This window comes from Sturnus vulgaris, chromosome 13 (assembly GCF_052056855.1).
Source record: "Sturnus vulgaris isolate bStuVul1 chromosome 13, bStuVul1.hap1, whole genome shotgun sequence".
NCBI lineage: Eukaryota > Metazoa > Chordata > Aves > Passeriformes > Sturnidae > Sturnus > Sturnus vulgaris.
In genome coordinates, this window is record NC_142255.1 from 5,684,728 (window position 1) to 5,703,783 (window position 19,056).

The 19,056-nt window shown below is 40.5% G+C and overlaps 1 protein-coding gene across 2 annotated transcripts in view; it reads left to right on the top strand.

The window, feature by feature from the left end:
• Positions 1–19,007, top strand: part of MTMR10 (myotubularin related protein 10) — a 35,822-nt gene extending 16,815 nt beyond the window's left edge. For both annotated transcript variants that reach the window (XM_014874056.2, XM_088172436.1), the window contains 11 exons: positions 6,011–6,101; positions 8,449–8,617; positions 8,997–9,084; positions 9,255–9,343; positions 10,342–10,472; positions 10,598–10,667; positions 10,852–10,922; positions 11,789–11,958; positions 13,189–13,359; positions 14,116–14,298; positions 14,791–19,007. In XM_014874056.2, coding sequence (XP_014729542.2) covers positions 6,011–6,101; positions 8,449–8,617; positions 8,997–9,084; positions 9,255–9,343; positions 10,342–10,472; positions 10,598–10,667; positions 10,852–10,922; positions 11,789–11,958; positions 13,189–13,359; positions 14,116–14,298; positions 14,791–15,390 — 1,833 coding nt within the window. In that variant the 3' untranslated portion in view covers positions 15,391–19,007. The remainder of the gene's footprint in view (positions 1–6,010; positions 6,102–8,448; positions 8,618–8,996; positions 9,085–9,254; positions 9,344–10,341; positions 10,473–10,597; positions 10,668–10,851; positions 10,923–11,788; positions 11,959–13,188; positions 13,360–14,115; positions 14,299–14,790) is intronic.
• The last annotated feature ends 49 nt before the right edge of the window (positions 19,008–19,056 follow it).

Genomic DNA, 19,056 nt, shown 5'->3' on the forward strand with positions numbered 1-19,056 from the left:
TGCCCAGGTATAAGTGTGTGTGCAGTTACTGACCGGGAACTGCGGAACCGGCTCTGCCCCTTTACCCTCGCAGAGAAGGGCGGGCAGGAGCCCGTCATGAGCCACCCACCCTGCTCTGCCTGACCCCCTGCCTGCTGCCCATGCTGGCTGGAACCTTCCACGTCTGGCAGTCTTTGAGCCGTCATTCCCTTGCACCGCTTCTCCAAAATCTCCCTGGAGCTGCTGTCTCCTGCAATATCTTTACAGCAACTGTTTGTAATTGGCTGTCACAGCAAAAGAGTGATTAGCCTGAAGGAGGAGAGAATAAACTCAGCATCTCCTTTGTGCTGAATTTTCTTACGCAAGAGCAAACAGTGAAACTCTTTTATGAAGGCCTTTACGTTAGGTATTTATAATTACATGGTCTTAGGTGGTTTCTTCTGATTGGAAGAACAGCTAGGTCTAGAGAACCAGAGCCTGTGTGGTTTTTGAGCTTGTGCTGGTGGTGACCAAAATTCTAACAACTGCCATTTTCAAATACCAGTATGTGCTCGTTTGTGGTGAGGAAGAAAACTTGCTCAGGTATGAGCTGTGTGGTTACTGATGCAGGTAGGTTACTGCAGCTTTGTGTGGGTGTAGCACAGATGCACTTTTACTGGAGATCAACTTCAGCTAGTCTAATCTAATGTTTCCATAATAACATTATTCTGTTAGCATTAAAATATAAATGTACAGAACCATGAGATCCTTACATCAGTTTTCCCATATCAGGATTTTGCTTTAATTATTTTGGGATGCTGGTGAACACATCTAGAGTGGTCATACACAGTATATTGAATGGAGTTGTTTTGTTCTTTCTGACATTTAGATGGCATGCTGGCACCACAGTAGGGAAAGGTTTTATCTGGTTTCTGTTCCTGCCCTTCAGGTAGTACATGTTAGCAACGTTGTCCTGATGTTTAAAAACAGAAGATAGTGATCAGGCCTCCTTAAAATTCTGAAGGGCCTCTTTAATCTATATTTACATCCAGCTGTTTGTACAAGAAAAATTTGGTAGCTATCTACTTGGAAATAACTGTGTGTGTATAACTTTTGTAGGGAAGACCAAGACTTAAAGTGTAACTGAGTTCTGATGTGAGGGGAAGCCTGCTCTTGGGCTGAGGGTGCATTGCCGTGTGGCTGGGGGAATGCCATAGGACAGGACTGACCATGGGAGTGGGGTTCTGGATGGAGGGGCCTGTGGACATCATCACCTGCTCCACCTTTCTCTTCAGACTTGCCAAGATTAGATCAGGCTGTAATTAAATGTCATCTTAGTAATACACAGGAGTAGCACTGTATAAATAAAGCCGTGGTAGGTCAAAACAAAACATCTACCTAAAAATATGCATTTCAAAATACAGGAGTATAAATGTCTCTACTTGTTGTCAGAGGATCACAAATGTTCTGTTTAGAGCAAGTTATATAAAAACAATACCCATGGCAATTCATATTTCAAAATGAGCTTTGAATATATGGAATAGTTAGAAGGACAACAGATGCTAACTTTATGCAGTTAAGTAATTTGTTTCAAGCATAGTTCCTTACACGTACTGGAAATACTCAGCAGCATCCAGTGACATAAATTGGTGTTGGCAAAGAGAGTGTAATCTGTTCTAGTGTCTCTATTTGCTGAACAGGGCATAAGGGAGAATAACTAATTAAACTGCCTTACTCAAATAGAGATTATTCCAAGTCTCTCTTTGAGGATCTTGGAAAGATCCTCTTTCTAAGGATCTCTTTGGATGCTGTGAAAAGAAGGATCCAAGTTTAAAGGCAGGCTTCTGATGTGGACAATCTAAAAGACTTGACTGCACATAGACACATGGGTAATGTTTGCAGAGCTTTCAGAGGTGTGGGGTTTTTTTTGCTTTTAATCAGAAACATTGTGAGAACACATGCATTTATTTTCAGGTAAATTATTATGGAGAAGCTTAAAAATCAGTTCTGTTAGAAAAATACCCTCAGTACTTGTTGCAGCCAATACATGCTAATAAAATACTGTCTCAGCATTAGTCAGACAGGTAAATATTTTCTTCCTTATTTTTATTAGTGGATGTTTGGGAAACAAGCGTTAAGGGAAAATAGAAGGAATGGAAATTTGCACTCACCACTGTTTAGCAGTTTCATTTTGTTTTGTCTCTAAAATAAAGCGATAGAGTCTCCAAAGGAAGGAAAGCCAGATGGGTGTGGGAGGAAGTGGAGGATGGGGAAGCAAGGATAAGCAAGTTGGGGAAGTCTTAAGTCAGGCGGTGCAAAAAAAGAAGCATTTCACATTCCTTAGAGGAAAGGAATTATTTTGTTCCAAAAATGACAGCAAACAGTCAAACTGAAAACGCCTGCTATTTTTTAGGCACTGCAGTATTTGACATTAGACTGAGAAAATAAAGTGTATGAAAAGGTGAGGCTGTAGATCTTCTGACTGTTCAGTGATGGCCAGGGTGTTGCCTCACCGTGCACATGGATCTTGGCAGTGCCCCAGAATGGCACACACCCTGTGCCTCCAGGAGTATATCTCCATTTTCTCATCTCTTTCTCTTCTGCAGCTCCCTCAGTTCTTTTCCTTCAGGAAGCTTTTTTGAATGAGAGCTGTTTCAGAATCACATGCTCAATCAAAGCAGCAAGAATTTTTTTTTATCTCAAATCTTGTTTCCTGTGCAATCAAAAGTAGCCTTTCCTACGTCACAACACTTGGGATGAAGGGGAACACTTTTTTTCCCTAATTGTTATGAACAATAATATGAAACTCTTGAGAGTTTTGGACAAACAGTCCTGACCCTTTCTAATGTGTTCCTCCTGCCTTCCTAGCTGTATTACCTTGTTCTAATTGTTTATACAGATCACAAAATTGGTACGGTTTCAAGGCACTGGGAATGTATAAGATACTGTGCTTGGAGGGGATGAAGCAAAGTTTTGTTTTGAAGTAAACTTACAGAATCAGAATGTTTTGAGTTGGAAGGGCCCTTTAAAGCTCATCTCATTCCAGCCCCCTGCCATAGGCAGGGACACCTTCCATTACACCAGGTTTGTTCAAAGCCCTGTCCTGGTCTTGAACACTTCAGGGATGGCACAGCCACAACTTCCCTGGGAAAAGATAAAAGGTATTTTTAAAAGTACTGATGAATTTTAATAATTCTCTTAATGCTGAATGCTTATTTTCCCAATGGGTTTTCCAGCCTAGGAATATGAACAAAACCTGTTTGTGGGACTTGATGTAGTCCTGTTTGTGTGACTGTCTACCACAAGTGCCTGCTTGGGAAAGGAATTGCAGTAGCAATGGAAAGCAGTATTTTTCCAGAGAGTTCATAAGCTAGGTCACCTGACTTAAGGAGGGAGGGAAAATGCTGGGCTATGCTAACTTAGCACATCTGAAATGCTGCTGTTCACAACTCTTCTGCAAGAGCATTAGCAATACTTCGAAGCTCTTGCCCTTGGTAAAATTCTTGTTGAAGAAGAGATTGTGCCCCAAAAGTACCATTTATTTTCCTCAGATAGGAGTTGAACAGGGGACACTGACATAGGGAAATGGCTTTTGTACTATGAAATAACTACAGCCATTGTGTTTACTGCTTTTAATAAATGAACTTTCCAACAAGCAGCCTATTATCTTGTTATTTGTCTGAGCCTAAATATCTTCAGCTTTACACAATTGTAAATTGGCAAGAATACCAAACATTTTTGAGTTTGATATGAGAACGCTTCCTGTAAAACATGTTTGCCTTCCAATTTAGAGTGTTCTACTTATGGCCATAATCTGCTGAGATCTGTGGAATGTGCTTGTCTTCTGAATCTCTGAGACAATAAAGCTATTATAGGGATTTAGTGAGGAACAAACAGAAAATTAGTATGTCTTTAGTACTTGTTTAGTTTATCTATGAGTGGAATTTTTCTAAAATGGAGAAATAGAGACAGTAGCAGGATAAATCTGTTACTTTTTAAAATAAGAGAAATAGAGGTCCTGAACCTATGGGTGAACTGTTTCACCCATGCAATACATGGTGTGAGTTAGATCTATTCCATGGAACACCCAGAGCATTTTCCAGCTCCTGCTTTATTTAAAAGCACAACTATGGTCTATATTTTTGTGGAGAACTAGATCTGGATGGTTACTATCTCCCCCCCACCATTTATCCCTCTTCACACAGTGCACACATACTCCCTTTTTCAAATATGGCAAGCAAATGACAGATTTCAGCTACTGCCTATTTAAAAATAGGTTTTACTGTATTTCTGTTGTGTTATTTGGCAGCACAATGGAATTTTTTTCCTGCAGTTTGTCCTGAAGCCTTGAGACTAGATTAGCATAATAAAAGGCTTTCAACTTTCACTCCATAAATGAAGATGAGGAGTAGCTCTTCTAGAATCAGTTACTGTAGTGAAAAGCTACATAGAAAAATGGAAGTCAAAATATGTATATGCATGTATTTCCATTTTGTTTTATTGTGAATGATAGCCAAAAGTAAGTTAGAAGTGGTCAAATATTATTGAATAGCTGGCTTCTTCTGCTTTGGTTCATACACTGAAATCAAAAGATTCAGTAAAATATGCGTGGCTTCCAGTTGTATATTAAAAATGTTATCAAATCCTAGAAATGAGCTTGTAAATGTGCATCAGGAAAGTCCTGCTATACTGTTCTCCAGGGACACTTGTACTGTTAAGGGCTTTTTGGGGGGGGTTGTCACCCTGGAATGTTCTGTCTTATATTTTCCTTTGCAGTTTCATTGTAGAACTGAAAGTGTGGGGAGAACAGTTAAAGAAATCGTTGTTCTAAGACTCGACTGGAATTTTTTTGTTGAGTGTTTGTGAAATAACATTTTCAGCTCAAGTTAGTCTACTGTCATTACTGGTTTTATAAATAATGAGGACTATCCCCATCAAAAGCCAAAGTGTATAAAAATACAGTAAAGGTTCCATGAACACCATGTATAAAAATACAGCAACTTTCTCCATGCAGATCTGGGCATAACTGAGCTCTCAAGCTTTGTTCCCATTGCCCAGTGCTGCCAGCACTGATATTCCTTCAGTTCTGTGGTGAGCAGCTTTCTGTTATATCTATCACAATAATGACACTTTCCTTCACTAACAGAAAACAGTTTCTTGGATGCACAAGATTTTTTTCAAAAATAATATTCAAAACTGCTAAACTCTGAATAAATTTTGTAAATGTGTTTCTAAATATGAAAAGTCAGGAAAAGTTGAAGGGAAGAAAGAAAACAGAAAGAAAAAAAACTTGGGTAATAAGAATGTGGGCTTACACTATGTCTTTGTCCCTGGTTAAAAGGTACAATTTAGTAAAATGCAGAAGCAAATACTGAGGGAGCAGGACAAAGTTAAAGCCTCCACTCATGTCCTGAAATTTGAAGAATAACAGCACCAATCTCTGTGATTTTTTGTTTTCTTCCTGAATTTGATTCTTCTAGACATTAGGGTTTTTTGTCAAATCTTTTGTATATCTGCATTCAAAGAGACAGAGACTAGAAATGCTTAATGAAATTTTAAGTCTAGGAACTAATCCTAGATCATGTGCTGCACTCTTAATAATCTTAGGGAAAGAACCAATAAGGTTTTTTTAAAAGGAAGTCACACATGAAAAACCTCATGGCCCAACTGACAACTTTGTAGCCGAAATATTTGTCATATGCTGTTAAATACTGATACCACATTTTAGTTCAGGACATGCCTGAACTGTTAATAGTTCAAAATTGTCCTGGAAAAATTGCATTATGTTATTCTTGTGTTTTTCCCCTCTTCTCTAAGCACTAATTACTGGCTGCTGTCAGAACTGTGCTGGGTTGGACCTTTTGAACTGACCCTGCCTGCTCTTAGGTTCTTCTGCTGGATTGATGAGTATTCTTTTCCTTAAAGAAAACATCAAAAGACTGATTTTTAGCTTTTTCACAACTCTGCATATTTGACACTGTTACAATTAAGGGCAATAATTTTTTTGTCTATATAGTTATATAAATAACAGTAATAAATGTCTCTTTCCTAGGTGTGCCTTGCAATAGCTCATTATTCTCAGCCAACGGATCTTCAGCTTCTCTTTGCATTTGAGTACGTTGGGGAAATATATCATAATCCAGGTAAGGATGAAAGTACTTGGATTGTGCTTTTTTTCCTGTTTTGTAATATGTATTTTTAGTAAGATTTCTGTCCAGAAGCAGTGGCAAAAAACATTTGAGGCTTTCTTCAAGGGTAACAAAATCGGCTTGTTCTGCACCCAACCTCTTACTTATGGTTATAAGTCATTCATTGGGATAGACATTAATGACAAAAATCCAAAGAAATGTCTTCCCTGTCTAAAACAAAGCCAAACTGTGCCAGCATGAATACTTCTATTTCTCAGTTCAGGCTTCCATCCTCCTGTTGTATGTCTCTGTTGGTACTCTGGGTACCCAGTGAATGTCCCATCAGGCAGGCTTGCTCACCTGCCCTTCTTTTGGGAATAAGTTTCTCTTCTGGTGGTATTGCAGGAGGATTTGTGCAACTTGGGACTCCATACCTTCTTTCCTAGAGGCTTACTAGGCAGTTCTTACCACTCAAAACCTCCACCACCCCTGCTGAGTTGGAGCACACCCTCTCTGCTCAAGGCCAATCTCCAACTGAACCTTGTCAGTTAGGTAAGCCTGCAAAGATGCCTTTGGAACTTGATTTCTAGCGTAATGCTGAGCGGTCACTGCCGAGTGTTCCCCAGCCAAGACACAGCTGAGAGCCATCAGTTGTAGGGTCACAAGCCTCCCCACAGAGTGCTGCTGCTGCAGAGCTGTGGTACTGAGAGCTGAACTCAGCAGCTGGCACTAGAAACCACTGAGCTACCTGTTACAGAACATGAACCTTGTGGAATTATGAGATCCGGCCTTCAAATTTGCCAAACAGTGCTTGGTTTTCATCCAGGTGCCTCTGTGACTGCCCTCTGCATGCACAAGAATAAGTGTGCATGTGATTATGTTGCACACATAATTACACATGAAATTTCTTACCTCATAAAGCTTGGGCAATTATTAAGGTCCATGTATTTTCGTGTTATAAAGTACTAGGGAGGAAGGCAATTTGCAGATAAAATTGCAATAAAATGTTAGGCTGTCACAAAGTTGCCTTTACCCTTAAAATAACACTTGCTATATGGAAAAATACCTAGTGGAAGAATTACATAAGGTGGGTAAAAATGTTTCTCTGGAGCAGCAGACCAGAATGGCAAAGGAGAGTTGTTCTGCAATACTGCAGTTCCTAAGAGAATTTGAAATTCGGTTGGGTTGGGTTGGGGTGTTCTTCTTGTTGTGAACCCTGGTGTTTGTCCCATAGATCTCTGGCTTTGCTCTTGCAATTCCAGTGCTGTTTAATGATTCTCTATCCCTGCTACTCCTAGTAAAGTAAAACCTGAAATGCTGTCTTTGTACTTCTTGGGGAACATAAAAAGCCTGCATTGCTCTGGTGTATGTGTACATTGTTTATTTCCCGACTATATTTGATAGTTATATATCCCACCATTAAACAGGAAAATCGACTCATTTTGTAATTATTGTATTTCTCTTTTTACCATCTTTGAAGAACTACTTAAGTCTAATTTTAGTCCTGTTTTCTTCTGAAAATCTTAAGTACTCAGAGTGCCAGTGCAAGAATGAAGTTGATAGATACAGAAAGCAGAAACCAGAGAGGTTATGGGATATCAGCAGAGTTGTGATGCTGTTCTCCTTCCTCTGGGCAGGTTCTTGCTAAGGCTCAGAGCTTTCATATGGGAGGTAACAGGCTGAAATTCAGTTTATTCCACTTCCATCTAAAAATGTACTTCAAGTGTCAAGAAACAAAATGTAATTTCTTCTCGACACAGCTGACAGTCCCCTTGGTATCTAAAGAATGACCAGCAAAGGAGATCCTTCTGTATAGTAATAGGCTCTCTAAGCTCCTGGTCCCTAAACACATCTTTTTGTATGGATATAAATCTATATAGAAATCCCAATATTTTAACATGGCCTTCCATTTATTTTATTTGCTGTTAATACAGCAGTCATTTAAAGTTGCTGAAATTATGGAAGTTTTATTTTGCTTTCTCGACATGGTAGCTATTAATGGGTAGCCTATAAAATGTTCATGTTTTTAGAATTTTTTTTGCAAACTTTGGCATATTGAAGAAAGAAAGCCTGTGACTGGAGATAACATTTGTTCCTGAGTATTAGTATGCCTTGACTTCTATCAAGCAGCACAGCAGGCCAATTTTATGTTGCTTTTCTAATGAAATTGCAGGGAAAAAATACAGTGACATCTTCATTTATCATCATCTGCCATTAAATCACTGCTTTCTTGTAATACAACAGTAGGTAATAGAGATAATACTAGTCCTGATGCTAATGGCTTATTTTTGTAATTAGGAAGGTGAAGAGTTTGATTTTTATTTATTTTTTTAATGGGCATTGATGACTTTCCTTTTCCTAGCAAAGAAGGTGAATGGCATAGACCCAGGAGGTGGTGGCATCGGCAATGCCAGTGGTCAGCAGACTCCTTTGTTTGAAACTTACTCAGATTGGGATAGAGAAATCAAAAGGACAGGTGCATCTGAGTGGAGAGTGTGCTCAGTCAATGAAGGTTATATGATCTCCACTTGGTAAGTGTCTCTTGGGACACCAGCAGGAGGGAGTTGGGCTGTCTTGTCCTGTGTGCCCTGTAGCCTCTGTTGCACTCAGCTGTGCACTGCACCTCTTCATTGTGCTGCTCTCTGGAGAGGCCCCCAGATGAAAGATGCTGCAAGTCTTGTCCCTAAAGGAAATGTCGTGGTTTGGCATCTGTTGCTCTGGTGCTTCTGTACTTCTGTGTGGGACATGCAGTTTCTCACCTCGGGGCTGTGTTGGTGCTGTGGCTGAGCCACGCCCAGGGGCTGCTCTGGGACAGCCTCACTGAGCTGGTGACCCCGCACTGCAGCAAGAGGGAAGATGGTAAAAAACACAGAGAAAAGTAATCATTTTTTATTATGTTTTTTCCACAAGCCTTCCAGAATATTTTGTGGTTCCATCTTCCTTAGCAGATCAAGACCTGAAGCTGTACTCCTACTCCTTCATTGGGAGGCGAATGCCTGTAAGTGTCCTCTTTGTTCTGCTACTGCTCCTGGTCACTGCACACTATTCAGCCTGGGGCTGTGTGTGCCAATTAACAGAGCTCTGTGCATAGCATGAAGGAAAAAAATTGTACAGAATAGCTCTAACCTGCATGATTTTGTTGTTTCTTGTGGTTTTTCCCCATGTTAGTTATGGTCCTGGAATCACCCTAACGGGAGTGCCCTTGTGAGAATGGCCAACATTAAAGATGTATTGCAGCAGCGAAGAATTGATCAAAGGTAAATGATTCATTGTGTCACTCTTCAGTCAGAGGGTTAGGATAACACCAGTTATCCTAACACACAGAGGTGACTGTGTGACACAGCTGTGGGTGGCACTGGAGGTGACCCTGTGTGACACCGCGGTGCTGTAGTGTGGGAACTTTGGAGACACTGTTCCCTGGATCTTGTTCTGGCACAACTTTTATTCAAGGCCATTCCAGTTTCAAATACTGAATAACTTTCCAGGTTTTAAGGTATGTTTATTTTTGGGGGGCTAATCATTTAGATGACAGAATTTCTTGATAAAAGGATCAGATTTATTGTAATACATCTTACATTGGTGGAGATTTTCTTACCTCCTTCAGCAAGACAGTAAAAAAACCCACTTTATTTGTAGCATTGGGAAATACAATTCAATAGATTTAGTGTCACAATGCACATGGTATTTCTGTGAAATATCTGTCATGCACTGTCCTTAATGAAAGACTGAAGCCATTTAGTGCCTTGTGTAGGTAGTTTGCAAGCTTAATGGTTTTTATTCTTTGGTTTAATTTGTAGTGTGACTTTTTGTAGTACTGCAAACACGTGCATTGTGTGTTAGGCTGGAGCTCTGAGTTTTAACTGAAACCCTGTCAGATTTCTTGACTTCATAAACTTTATATATGTTCTCTTCATTTAGCATAGGTAAGTCTTTCTAAAAATGATGGAAAACTAAAAACTGAATAGAGTTATTTAACTGTCAGTCAGCCTCAGGCTTCATTTCTCAATATGATGTTTTAATGATCCAGCATTTCCAGTTTTTTGTTTTATAATTAGCAGACACCAAAAATATTTGAAAGTCAGTAGCTTTATGGCAGGAGCAATATATCTCCTGAATATGAACCAGTAACATTGTTTTTTAGAATGAGGTGCATGTTTTATGTGGGTTTAATTGTTTGCAGTTAGATAGTGGCATATTTATTGAAAGACTGCTTCTTTCCTCTCCAACAATAAACCTGCTGATTCTTCTCCTGCAGGATTTGCAATGCAATAACTCGAAGCCATCCCCTGAGAAGTGATGTCTACAAATCTGACCTGGACAAGTGTCTCCCCAACATCCAGGAAATCCAGGCTGCACACATCAAACTCAAACAGCTCTGTGTCAATGGTACGCTGGGCTTTCCTTCTTTTATGGGGGTTGCTTTCCTGACATGCAGAGAATTCCAGCCAACCTGGCTGGCAGGGACTGTTACTGGAAGTTGTTCTGCAATGTAATTACTGTCCCTGTTGCAGAGCCTTTTGATGAAACCGAAGAGAAGTGGCTGTCCTCACTGGAAAACACTCGCTGGTTAGAGTACGTTAGGTTGGTACCATTAATACAATGATGTTCAGTGGAATATGCAAAGCTTTCAGCACTGTAAATGAGCAGTGCATCAGTTGAAGGATTCTTTAATAAATAAATTAGGTAAATATAGATAACCCAAATATTTATTTTTGTAGAGTGTGAATTTCTGTTAACTGTTAAATCACTTTCTTTTCCTGTCTAGAGCCTTTCTTAAGCATTCTGCTGAGCTTGTCTATATGATGGAGTGTAAGCACGTTTCTGTGGTTCTACAAGGTAATACAACACAGAGCATGCTGTAATTATTTGCATTACTGTGATAATGTAGATAAACAGATTTAGATAAAATCAACAGTAATCTTTATACATAAACCCCATGGCTTCTGAATATCTCAGGCATTCGGGGAACTTAGAAGGGAAAATCATTTTGTTATGTATCTGAACTGTAGTATAATCCTTAGCATCAAAGGAACATTTTGCTTTGAGTCTTTGTGGGTTTTGTTCTGATAATGATGATAGAATCAAAACCACTGAGTGAACCTTTGTACTGTGTTAATTGGGCTAATAGCCCCTGCATAAGCAATATCAGTTTAATTCAGAGGTTCTGTATGCAGAAGTATTCACTTAGGTGCCCACTCCTTGTGTCTGTGCAAACAGATATTTCAGAGGAAAAGACACTGAAAACTTGCACATTTCTGTAATTCTCTAATTTCTGTAGTTTTTATGAGACCTGTTTACCTGGTATATCCCACTGTCCTCATGTAATGGGCCTTCCAAAAATTGCTTCAGGGTGGAAAAATGTTGAAAATATCTAGCAGCACAAGCACCCTCCTCCTCAGCATATCTTGGTTTAAGTACTAGGCAGTTGGGTGGGTATTTTGTTCTTGATGAATGCACTGCTGTGCTGGATACTGCAGGAACCCTTTCTATAATATGAGTCTCAGTTTAAGAAAAAAGAAGTATGATTTTCTTCTAGTTTATAGTTTTATTTTTTTTTAATTATGAGAACAATTAAAACAACTAAAAGTATATTTTAAAGGAAATTCTAAGCAAAACATGGGACCTAGCTGCCACTTTTTGCTCTTTGAAATCTCATTCTGTACATGAATATTTACCCTGTATATTCTGTATATGATTTGCAGAGGAAGAGGGACGGGACCTGAGTTGTCTTGCTGCTTCTCTCATTCAAGTCATGCTGGATCCTTATTTTCGAACAATTGTTGGATTTCAAAGCTTAATACAGAAGGAATGGGTCATGGCAGGATATCAGTTTTTAGATAGGTGTAACCACTTAAAGAGATCTGACAAAGAGGTAAGAATGAATTCTATTTGCATGTGATCACAGTATCTGCTTGATATCACCCTGAACATTTTTTCATACAGAAATCTAAAAGTAAAAATATGTTTTAATACTTTCAAATCTCATTACAATAGTATCAGAGGAAGTAAGTTTTTTTCCAGGGTAGAGATAGCTTTTCTTTGCCCTCTATAGCCATGTGAGAATCAGTGAAATACCAGGTGCAATCCAATGGGTTTTTATGTTGCTTCAGGGTTACACATGAAAGCATCTCACTGCTACAAACACTAGCACAGCTCACATTTCAAATTGAAACCAAAGGAGGTGAGGAGTGGGGCTGGAGGGGGTAGTTTTGCTGTGTGTTTTACCAATCCCTGTTTCCATCCTGTGGTGTTGTCACTCTGCAGTGCTTTCAGAGCAGGGAGCTGCTGGAGAAGCCCTGCAGCTGCATGAGCTGACACGGCTGCCAGGAGATGGAAGGAGAGGAGCACAGGGCTCAGCTTCTTTGGCCTCTTCATGGCAAAAGAGGGGCTGCTAACTGCAGGAAGCATAGAGGACTCAGGTTAGGAACCCTTTTCAAGGACATCTCCAGAGCATGGAAGCCACAGATAAACCGAGGGCAGTGAGCACCAAGTAGAGAAAATGCATGAAGGGATAAAGAAATGAGATGCCAAGAAGGAAATAATGAAAAACAGCTATTTTGGCCCTAGGAAAGGATATACTGAAGCGTGAAAATGAGAAGGGGAAAATATTTCTAAAGCTTTAATAAATAATGATTTATACTTTTGCCATTCATTGGTTGCTATAGAAAAGAGCTAGAAAATGTGGTGAGAAATTAACATGGCTGAATCATAAGCTCTCCAGTTATTTCAAACAAGGAAGTAAATACATTGTAAAAACAAGCCCAAGTGGCAAGGAAGGCTCATACAAGCACTGATTTGGAAATTATGAGGGACATATAGATGGCAGAAACGATTTTTGCACCTGCATGAGTATGAGGGGATCCCAGGAAAGAACTGTGTTTTTACACACAAGGGAAACCTGTGCAAAGGTAGTGCTGAGAAAGAAGTGGCTAAACAGGAATCAGAATTGCACAGAATTGTGAAAAATGCAAGACTCCAAATAGTTTACCCTGTGGTTGAGTAATCTACCAATGGTACAGTCAAATACCATAACTGCAGTGAAATTGGTATGATTTAGTAAAAGCTTATGTTAAATCTGATAATGCCTTGTTTCTTTTCCCAGTCTCCTTTGTTCTTGATGTTCCTTGACTGTGTCTGGCAGCTGCTGGAACAATACCCAGCAGCCTTCGAGTTCTCTGAAGTGTACCTGACCATCCTGTACGACAGCGCCCGCATCTCCTTGTTCGGCACCTTCCTCTTCAACTGCCCTCACCAGCGAGTCAAGGAAAGCACTGTGAGTACGAGGGGCTGCACCTGCTTGTCCAGCAGGAGACTGCAGCCCAGCTAAATGCTTCCTGTGTGTCCTTCACATTGTCATACTCTGTCTGGGGCAAAACACTAGATCCCCAGGTGAATACAGTCATAATGACTTTCAGGTGATCTGTGCAGAGACAGTGACTAACCATTCAAGAAGAAAGTCTATTTAATTTCTATGTTGTTTGTTGCTACTCTACATTGTTATTTATACTCCTCAAGGAAGCAAATCTGTATCTGGAACTCAGAACGTAGAATGACAGGCAATAAATAGAATTTCACGCTTCAGGCAAACTTTGAAATCTCTTGACATAATTGTTTAAATAGTTGAAAAAGTTGGAGATGCTGCATAAAGTTCCAATAGTAATGCACAAAGGAAATATTTAGAAAACTGGAGCTTATCAGAACTGTGTGTAGAAAACATTTGTTGGCTGATAAAAGTGAAACTTATTTCTCCCTTTAAAGTTGTAGGTAGCAACCTTACAAAGTAGTAGAGTATTGAGGGACTATTGAATTCTCAAAATGCCAGTCTGGGGGTTAAGAGTAAGCCAACAAACAATTTAATATAATTGAAAAGTAACTGCACAAATGCAGAGGAGATGTTTTCTTCAGCTGTCTTGCTGCTCTGTTGTGCTACCCTGCTCTTCTTTGCCCAATAGTTACATGCTGGTTTTAAGATTCATGGAGAAGCCCATTTTCTTTGATTTTAACCTGCCCAAATGTTAACTTCTTGCAGGAATTTGCTATAAGCAAAAACATTCAGCTGGGTGATGAGAAAGGCCTCAGGTTCCCGTGTGTTTGGGACTGGTCTCTTCAGTTCTCGAGCCGGGACCGGCTGCTGTTCCACAACCCGCTGTACGTCGGCAAGAGCGCGCCCAGCGTGCACAACGGGGCCCTCTGGACCTTCAAGCGCTCCAAGGTAACTGGGGGGCTCTGAAGGGCTGTGCTCACACTCAGGGGTCGTGCCAGGGAGGCTGCAGGTGCCCTTGGATTAGCAATAGAAGCCTTCGCTGTCTTGGCTTCCCAGCCTAAAGAAATTATTTTCTGTAGAAGTAAAGATGTAAATTGTTGAGCCTTGTGTTTTAGGACATATTCTGATGTGGCTGAGTCACTGCCAACATTTACACTATTTCCCGTTTGGAAAAGTGATGACAGGCCACCTTTTCCCCCTGGGTTGTCAGTATTTTCAATAAATACTGATTATAAGTTAATCATTTGTTGCTACAAAAAACATAAGTATTTCTTTTTAAAGGCCACAGTTTGCCCTGTGAGCCCTGCAGTAGTGACTCACAAGCTCAGAACTATTTAAAGGTCACAGCATTTCTCTGGATGATGCACCCTGGCAGTTCAGGGAAATTTGCTATTCCAATGAGCATAGAACTGGAAAACTACAAGTATTTATTTTCTGCAGAAAAACTACAGCTCCACATTGCGAGGTGTCCCCCCAGGACTAAAAAACGGAATCATCAGTGAGCAGGAGTTCCTTCCAAGAAGAAACTCTCTGATACTAAAACTGAAGCCAGACTTTTTCCAGCCAGCGGAGGGGCAGAGCCACAGTATGGAGCAGTACTTCAGAGACTGGTTTGCAAAGCCCGTTGATTTGCACGGCGTCATTCTGCCCCATCTCTCTGGAACACAAATCAAACTGTGGAAACTCTGCTACTTCCGCTGGGTTCCTGAGGCCCAGATCAACCACGGGGGCTCCATCACTGCTTTCCACAGAATTTCTTTGCTGGCAGATGAGGTGGACATGTTAAACCGCAGCCTGCGGCAGTACAAGAGCAACTCCTCCTTGCAAGGCCACTGCTCAGAACTGGATCAAAGCAGGATGTACTTCAGAGCAAATGGTTTAAATGACACCTCAGGTGCCCCAGACTTTCTCTCCTCCTCATTCCCATTTTCTCCTGTAGGGAACCTATGCAGAAGGAGCATTTTGGGAACACCTTTAAGCAAATTTTTAAGTGGTGCCAAAATCTGGCTATCCACCGAGACGCTTGCAAATGAAGACTGAGGTGATGTGGAGGTTTAGAGGTTTGGGGAGAACACAGCATATCGTTTTGTCTTTTCTAACTTAACACTGCTAAATGCGGCATTGAAAGCTGTAATAATTTTTATATACAAACATTATGTAAGATTTGCACAAATATTTAAAAGCAAGGCAAGTCATGCTTCAAATCGCACAATTTTGTCTTTAGTAGTTCTCATCTGCTGGGGCTTCTGCTCCCCAATTCCTCCTGGTTTTGGGGGTTTGGCTCATTGCAAGTTATAGAGCATTTCATTAGGAAATTTGAAAGGCTTGGTGTGGTTGTTAGTGAGGGTTCTGCTTGAAATATCTTTGTTTTCCCAGATAGTGACTGAAGTGACCCTTTGCTAAAACAGCTTGGAAAGCCAAAGTAGTGCAGTGAAGATGAACTGACAGCTGAAGTCTGGGAATACACTATTTTATCAGACTGTCTCATCAGGAGTAATACTTACTTGCATCGATACAAACATACTCATGTTCCATGACTGATCACCCTACATTGTGCTAATGCAGTGTATCCATGGAAGGGGTTGCTCCCTTTTCTTCTCTCCCCAAAATGCATTCATTAACAATTAGTCAGATTTGTGCTCTTTGTCATGAGCTTGACTTCAGACTATAGAAATCCACATCAGGACAATGCACTGTTAACCTTAAAACATTTACTGTAGATTTGGTATTGTAGTAGCTTTAGAAGTGCCTTTAATTGGGAGGAAACAGTAGCAGGATTACTCTAATGCAGCTGACACCCCCCAACTTTTTAAAACAGATTGTTGTGGCAAGTTCTTGTTCCATCCCCTGCTTCCCCCTCTCCATTTCAGGAAACAGCAGGTGTTCCCTCTTTAAGGTTAAGCTTGTTTGTAAGTCCCACAAGATCCTCACCTTTTTATAAGAGCACCTCAACTACTCAGCATTATATCCTTGCACAGATCCTGATCCCTGCCAACCCTCTCATTTTTTTGTAGGATGAAGTAGCTTTCAGCAGTAGCCATACCTGAGCCCTGCTGGATTCCAGAAAGGAGCACTGGCTCCTCATCCCCATTTCCATGAGGGGTGCAGTTGCTGCAGTCACTGGTAGGCAGGTGCTGCAAGAAGAGCAGTGAGTGGTGCCTTCTTTTTGCAGACTCCACATCCATAGGGACAGTGCAATGAACAAGCACTGCCTGAGGGAATTCCATCCAACAGCCTCCCTCTGCTTAATGGAGCAGCCTCCTCGTTGTTCTGAAACCTTTTTAAATGATGCATCTCCCTGGATGCTGTGCCACAAAAGGACTCACAGGGAGAAAGGCAGGAGTGTGAAGAATTCCAGGAGCTTGGAGAAATAGTGATGTGTCATTCTCATAGGTTAAGGCTCCTGTCAGCTGCCTTCTCTGATCAGCGAGGCTGTATTTTGTATTAAATTATTTCTGTATAAACCCCAACGCTGTTTGTACAGTGAGCCTCCATCCACGTGTTGTCTCACCAGTTAAGGCACCCAAGGCCTTATATAATGGACTCAGAGCTGTTCTCAATTTTCTCAGTGGGGAAAAAAGAACGGGAATACCCAGTGTATTTGAGTTTAGAAAAAGGGGAGGGGATAGGAGTTGGAGATCTTTTTGTTTGTTTGCAAACCAAAAGTGATCTTCAGCACAGCCTAAATCACAAAGTGGGGTTTGGCTCCCAGGCTGATCCCTGACTCCAAGGTGGTGCTGTGCTTGCACTGCTGGGGTTGGAGAGGGAAGCAAGGCAGGGCCAAATGTAAAGGTGAACAATGTCAGGGGAAGGGACTTCCTTTTTTACCTTACCAAACTTCCAAACCTTGTTCCTATGCAAAGAAGCAGGCACAGGCTGTTGTGACACAATGCCAGGTGCTTCTGGGCAACTGTTTGTGAGGAAAAAACGTGTATTCACCTCAATTGCCTAATTCTGTGTAAGATGAGCTGAGCATGTTAAATGGTCCACAAACCAGTTGTGTTTATTTCCAAGCTTGCTGGAGCAGTCTCTCACTTGTTCATTATTCAAACGTTTGTATTGGCTTGCTTTTGCCATTCCTCTTTTCCCATTAGCTTACTGCTTTCCCTGGCCTGATACTTGACATAAAGACCTCAACCTGTGTGCTTAGTGTCTTTGGTACCAATTTTTTTCTTTTAAAATGACAGTTAAAACTAAAGAGTGTCTCTTTTTTTTTTCTTTCCGTAAAAGTATAACTTCTTTGGTTTAAAGGTACCAAAAAATGTGTAAATAAATTACTCCACAAAAGCAGCCGGTGAAATTAAAAAATACTTAGGCTAGTAGCCTTTGAGGGAAAAAATGGGTACTATATTTAAACAGAATTGTCTTTTATAAGGAGATTTCAGACATTTTTACATTTCAGTTCTAAGATGTGTACAGATGCTGCACAGGATCTTTGTATTTTATATATATAGCATGGGAGAGGGTTACAAATAATATGCCTTCATAATAAACAAAACCTGTCGAAATCCCTATTTGCCAAATAGAATTAAAAAGAAATTTTATACCATTCCAAAAAGGGAGTTAGGTAAGTAGAGGCTGAGAGGGGGCACCTCCTGCAGAGAGGAAGGGATCCACCTTTCCCTAGACTTGAAGACAAGGTTCTGCTTCCTTGTGTCACATGGCCTTACTGAGGAGTCTGAGCAGCTGCTGCTTCCTCTGAGTTACACAGCTCAATACTTTGATTCACTTTTGAAAGACAGGTACCAAGTATTGATTTTGAAATACTCTCCACTCTGCACAGTTGCCTTATCAAGTTAGTAGGGACTGTTCTGAATATCTTTAATAACTTTCAAAAGCAATTTTGGGGTGTGAGTATGTATCTAACTTCTGTGTACAGAATACTGACAAGCAAGTTGTATATATATGTCTGTGTATATATATGTACACATATTTTCAAATTTTCATTTCTGTTCACCATTGAAAACAAGATACTGTTAAATGCCATTTTCATGTTGGAAGAGTAGAAAAGCTACCAAGCAGCTCATCTTTTTGTGTTTGTAGAAAATGTGCATTACTGCAGCTGTTCTGAGTCATGACTTTGTACCACACAGGGGGAGCTCTGCAGCTGTGGCTGCTGAGCCCCAGGGCAGCAGCTGGGCTGAGTGCAGGGCTGCGGCTGCGGTGGCACCTCAGCCTCTGTGTCACACACGTCCTGCCTCCAGAAATGCACTGAGGACCGTGTCTGTGTGTGTCTGCCCAGGCCTGCACGTGTGCTTCATGTGCACTTGCCTGCAATACCACTCTGATCAATTAACTGCCTTGTGTTTTAATGAAAATGTAGCAAGCTGGGCAAACCTTTCAGCTTATTCTCAGATGGAAAGATATTAAAACCAAAAAAATTCTAACATATATTTAAGCAAAATGAAATCTTAAATTTGCCTCTAACCAAGAGACAGAAATCTGTACCTCAACTTGCTCTAGGCAGTAGGTTTCTAATGCTGTTGCTGTGATGGTTTAGAGTTCACCATTTCAACTGAAACTAAAACCTTTGTGCCTGATAATGATTTATTGAGTAAAGTAGCAGTGGCAGGAAGATGATTATAAAATCCTGATGCTGAGTTGTGAATGTGAAGTAAATTAGAGTCAATAAAAGTTCCTACCTTTCCACAGTGAAATTCAGGTGGTTTTCTTTCCCTTCCCCTAACAAAAAATAAATTTTGTGTG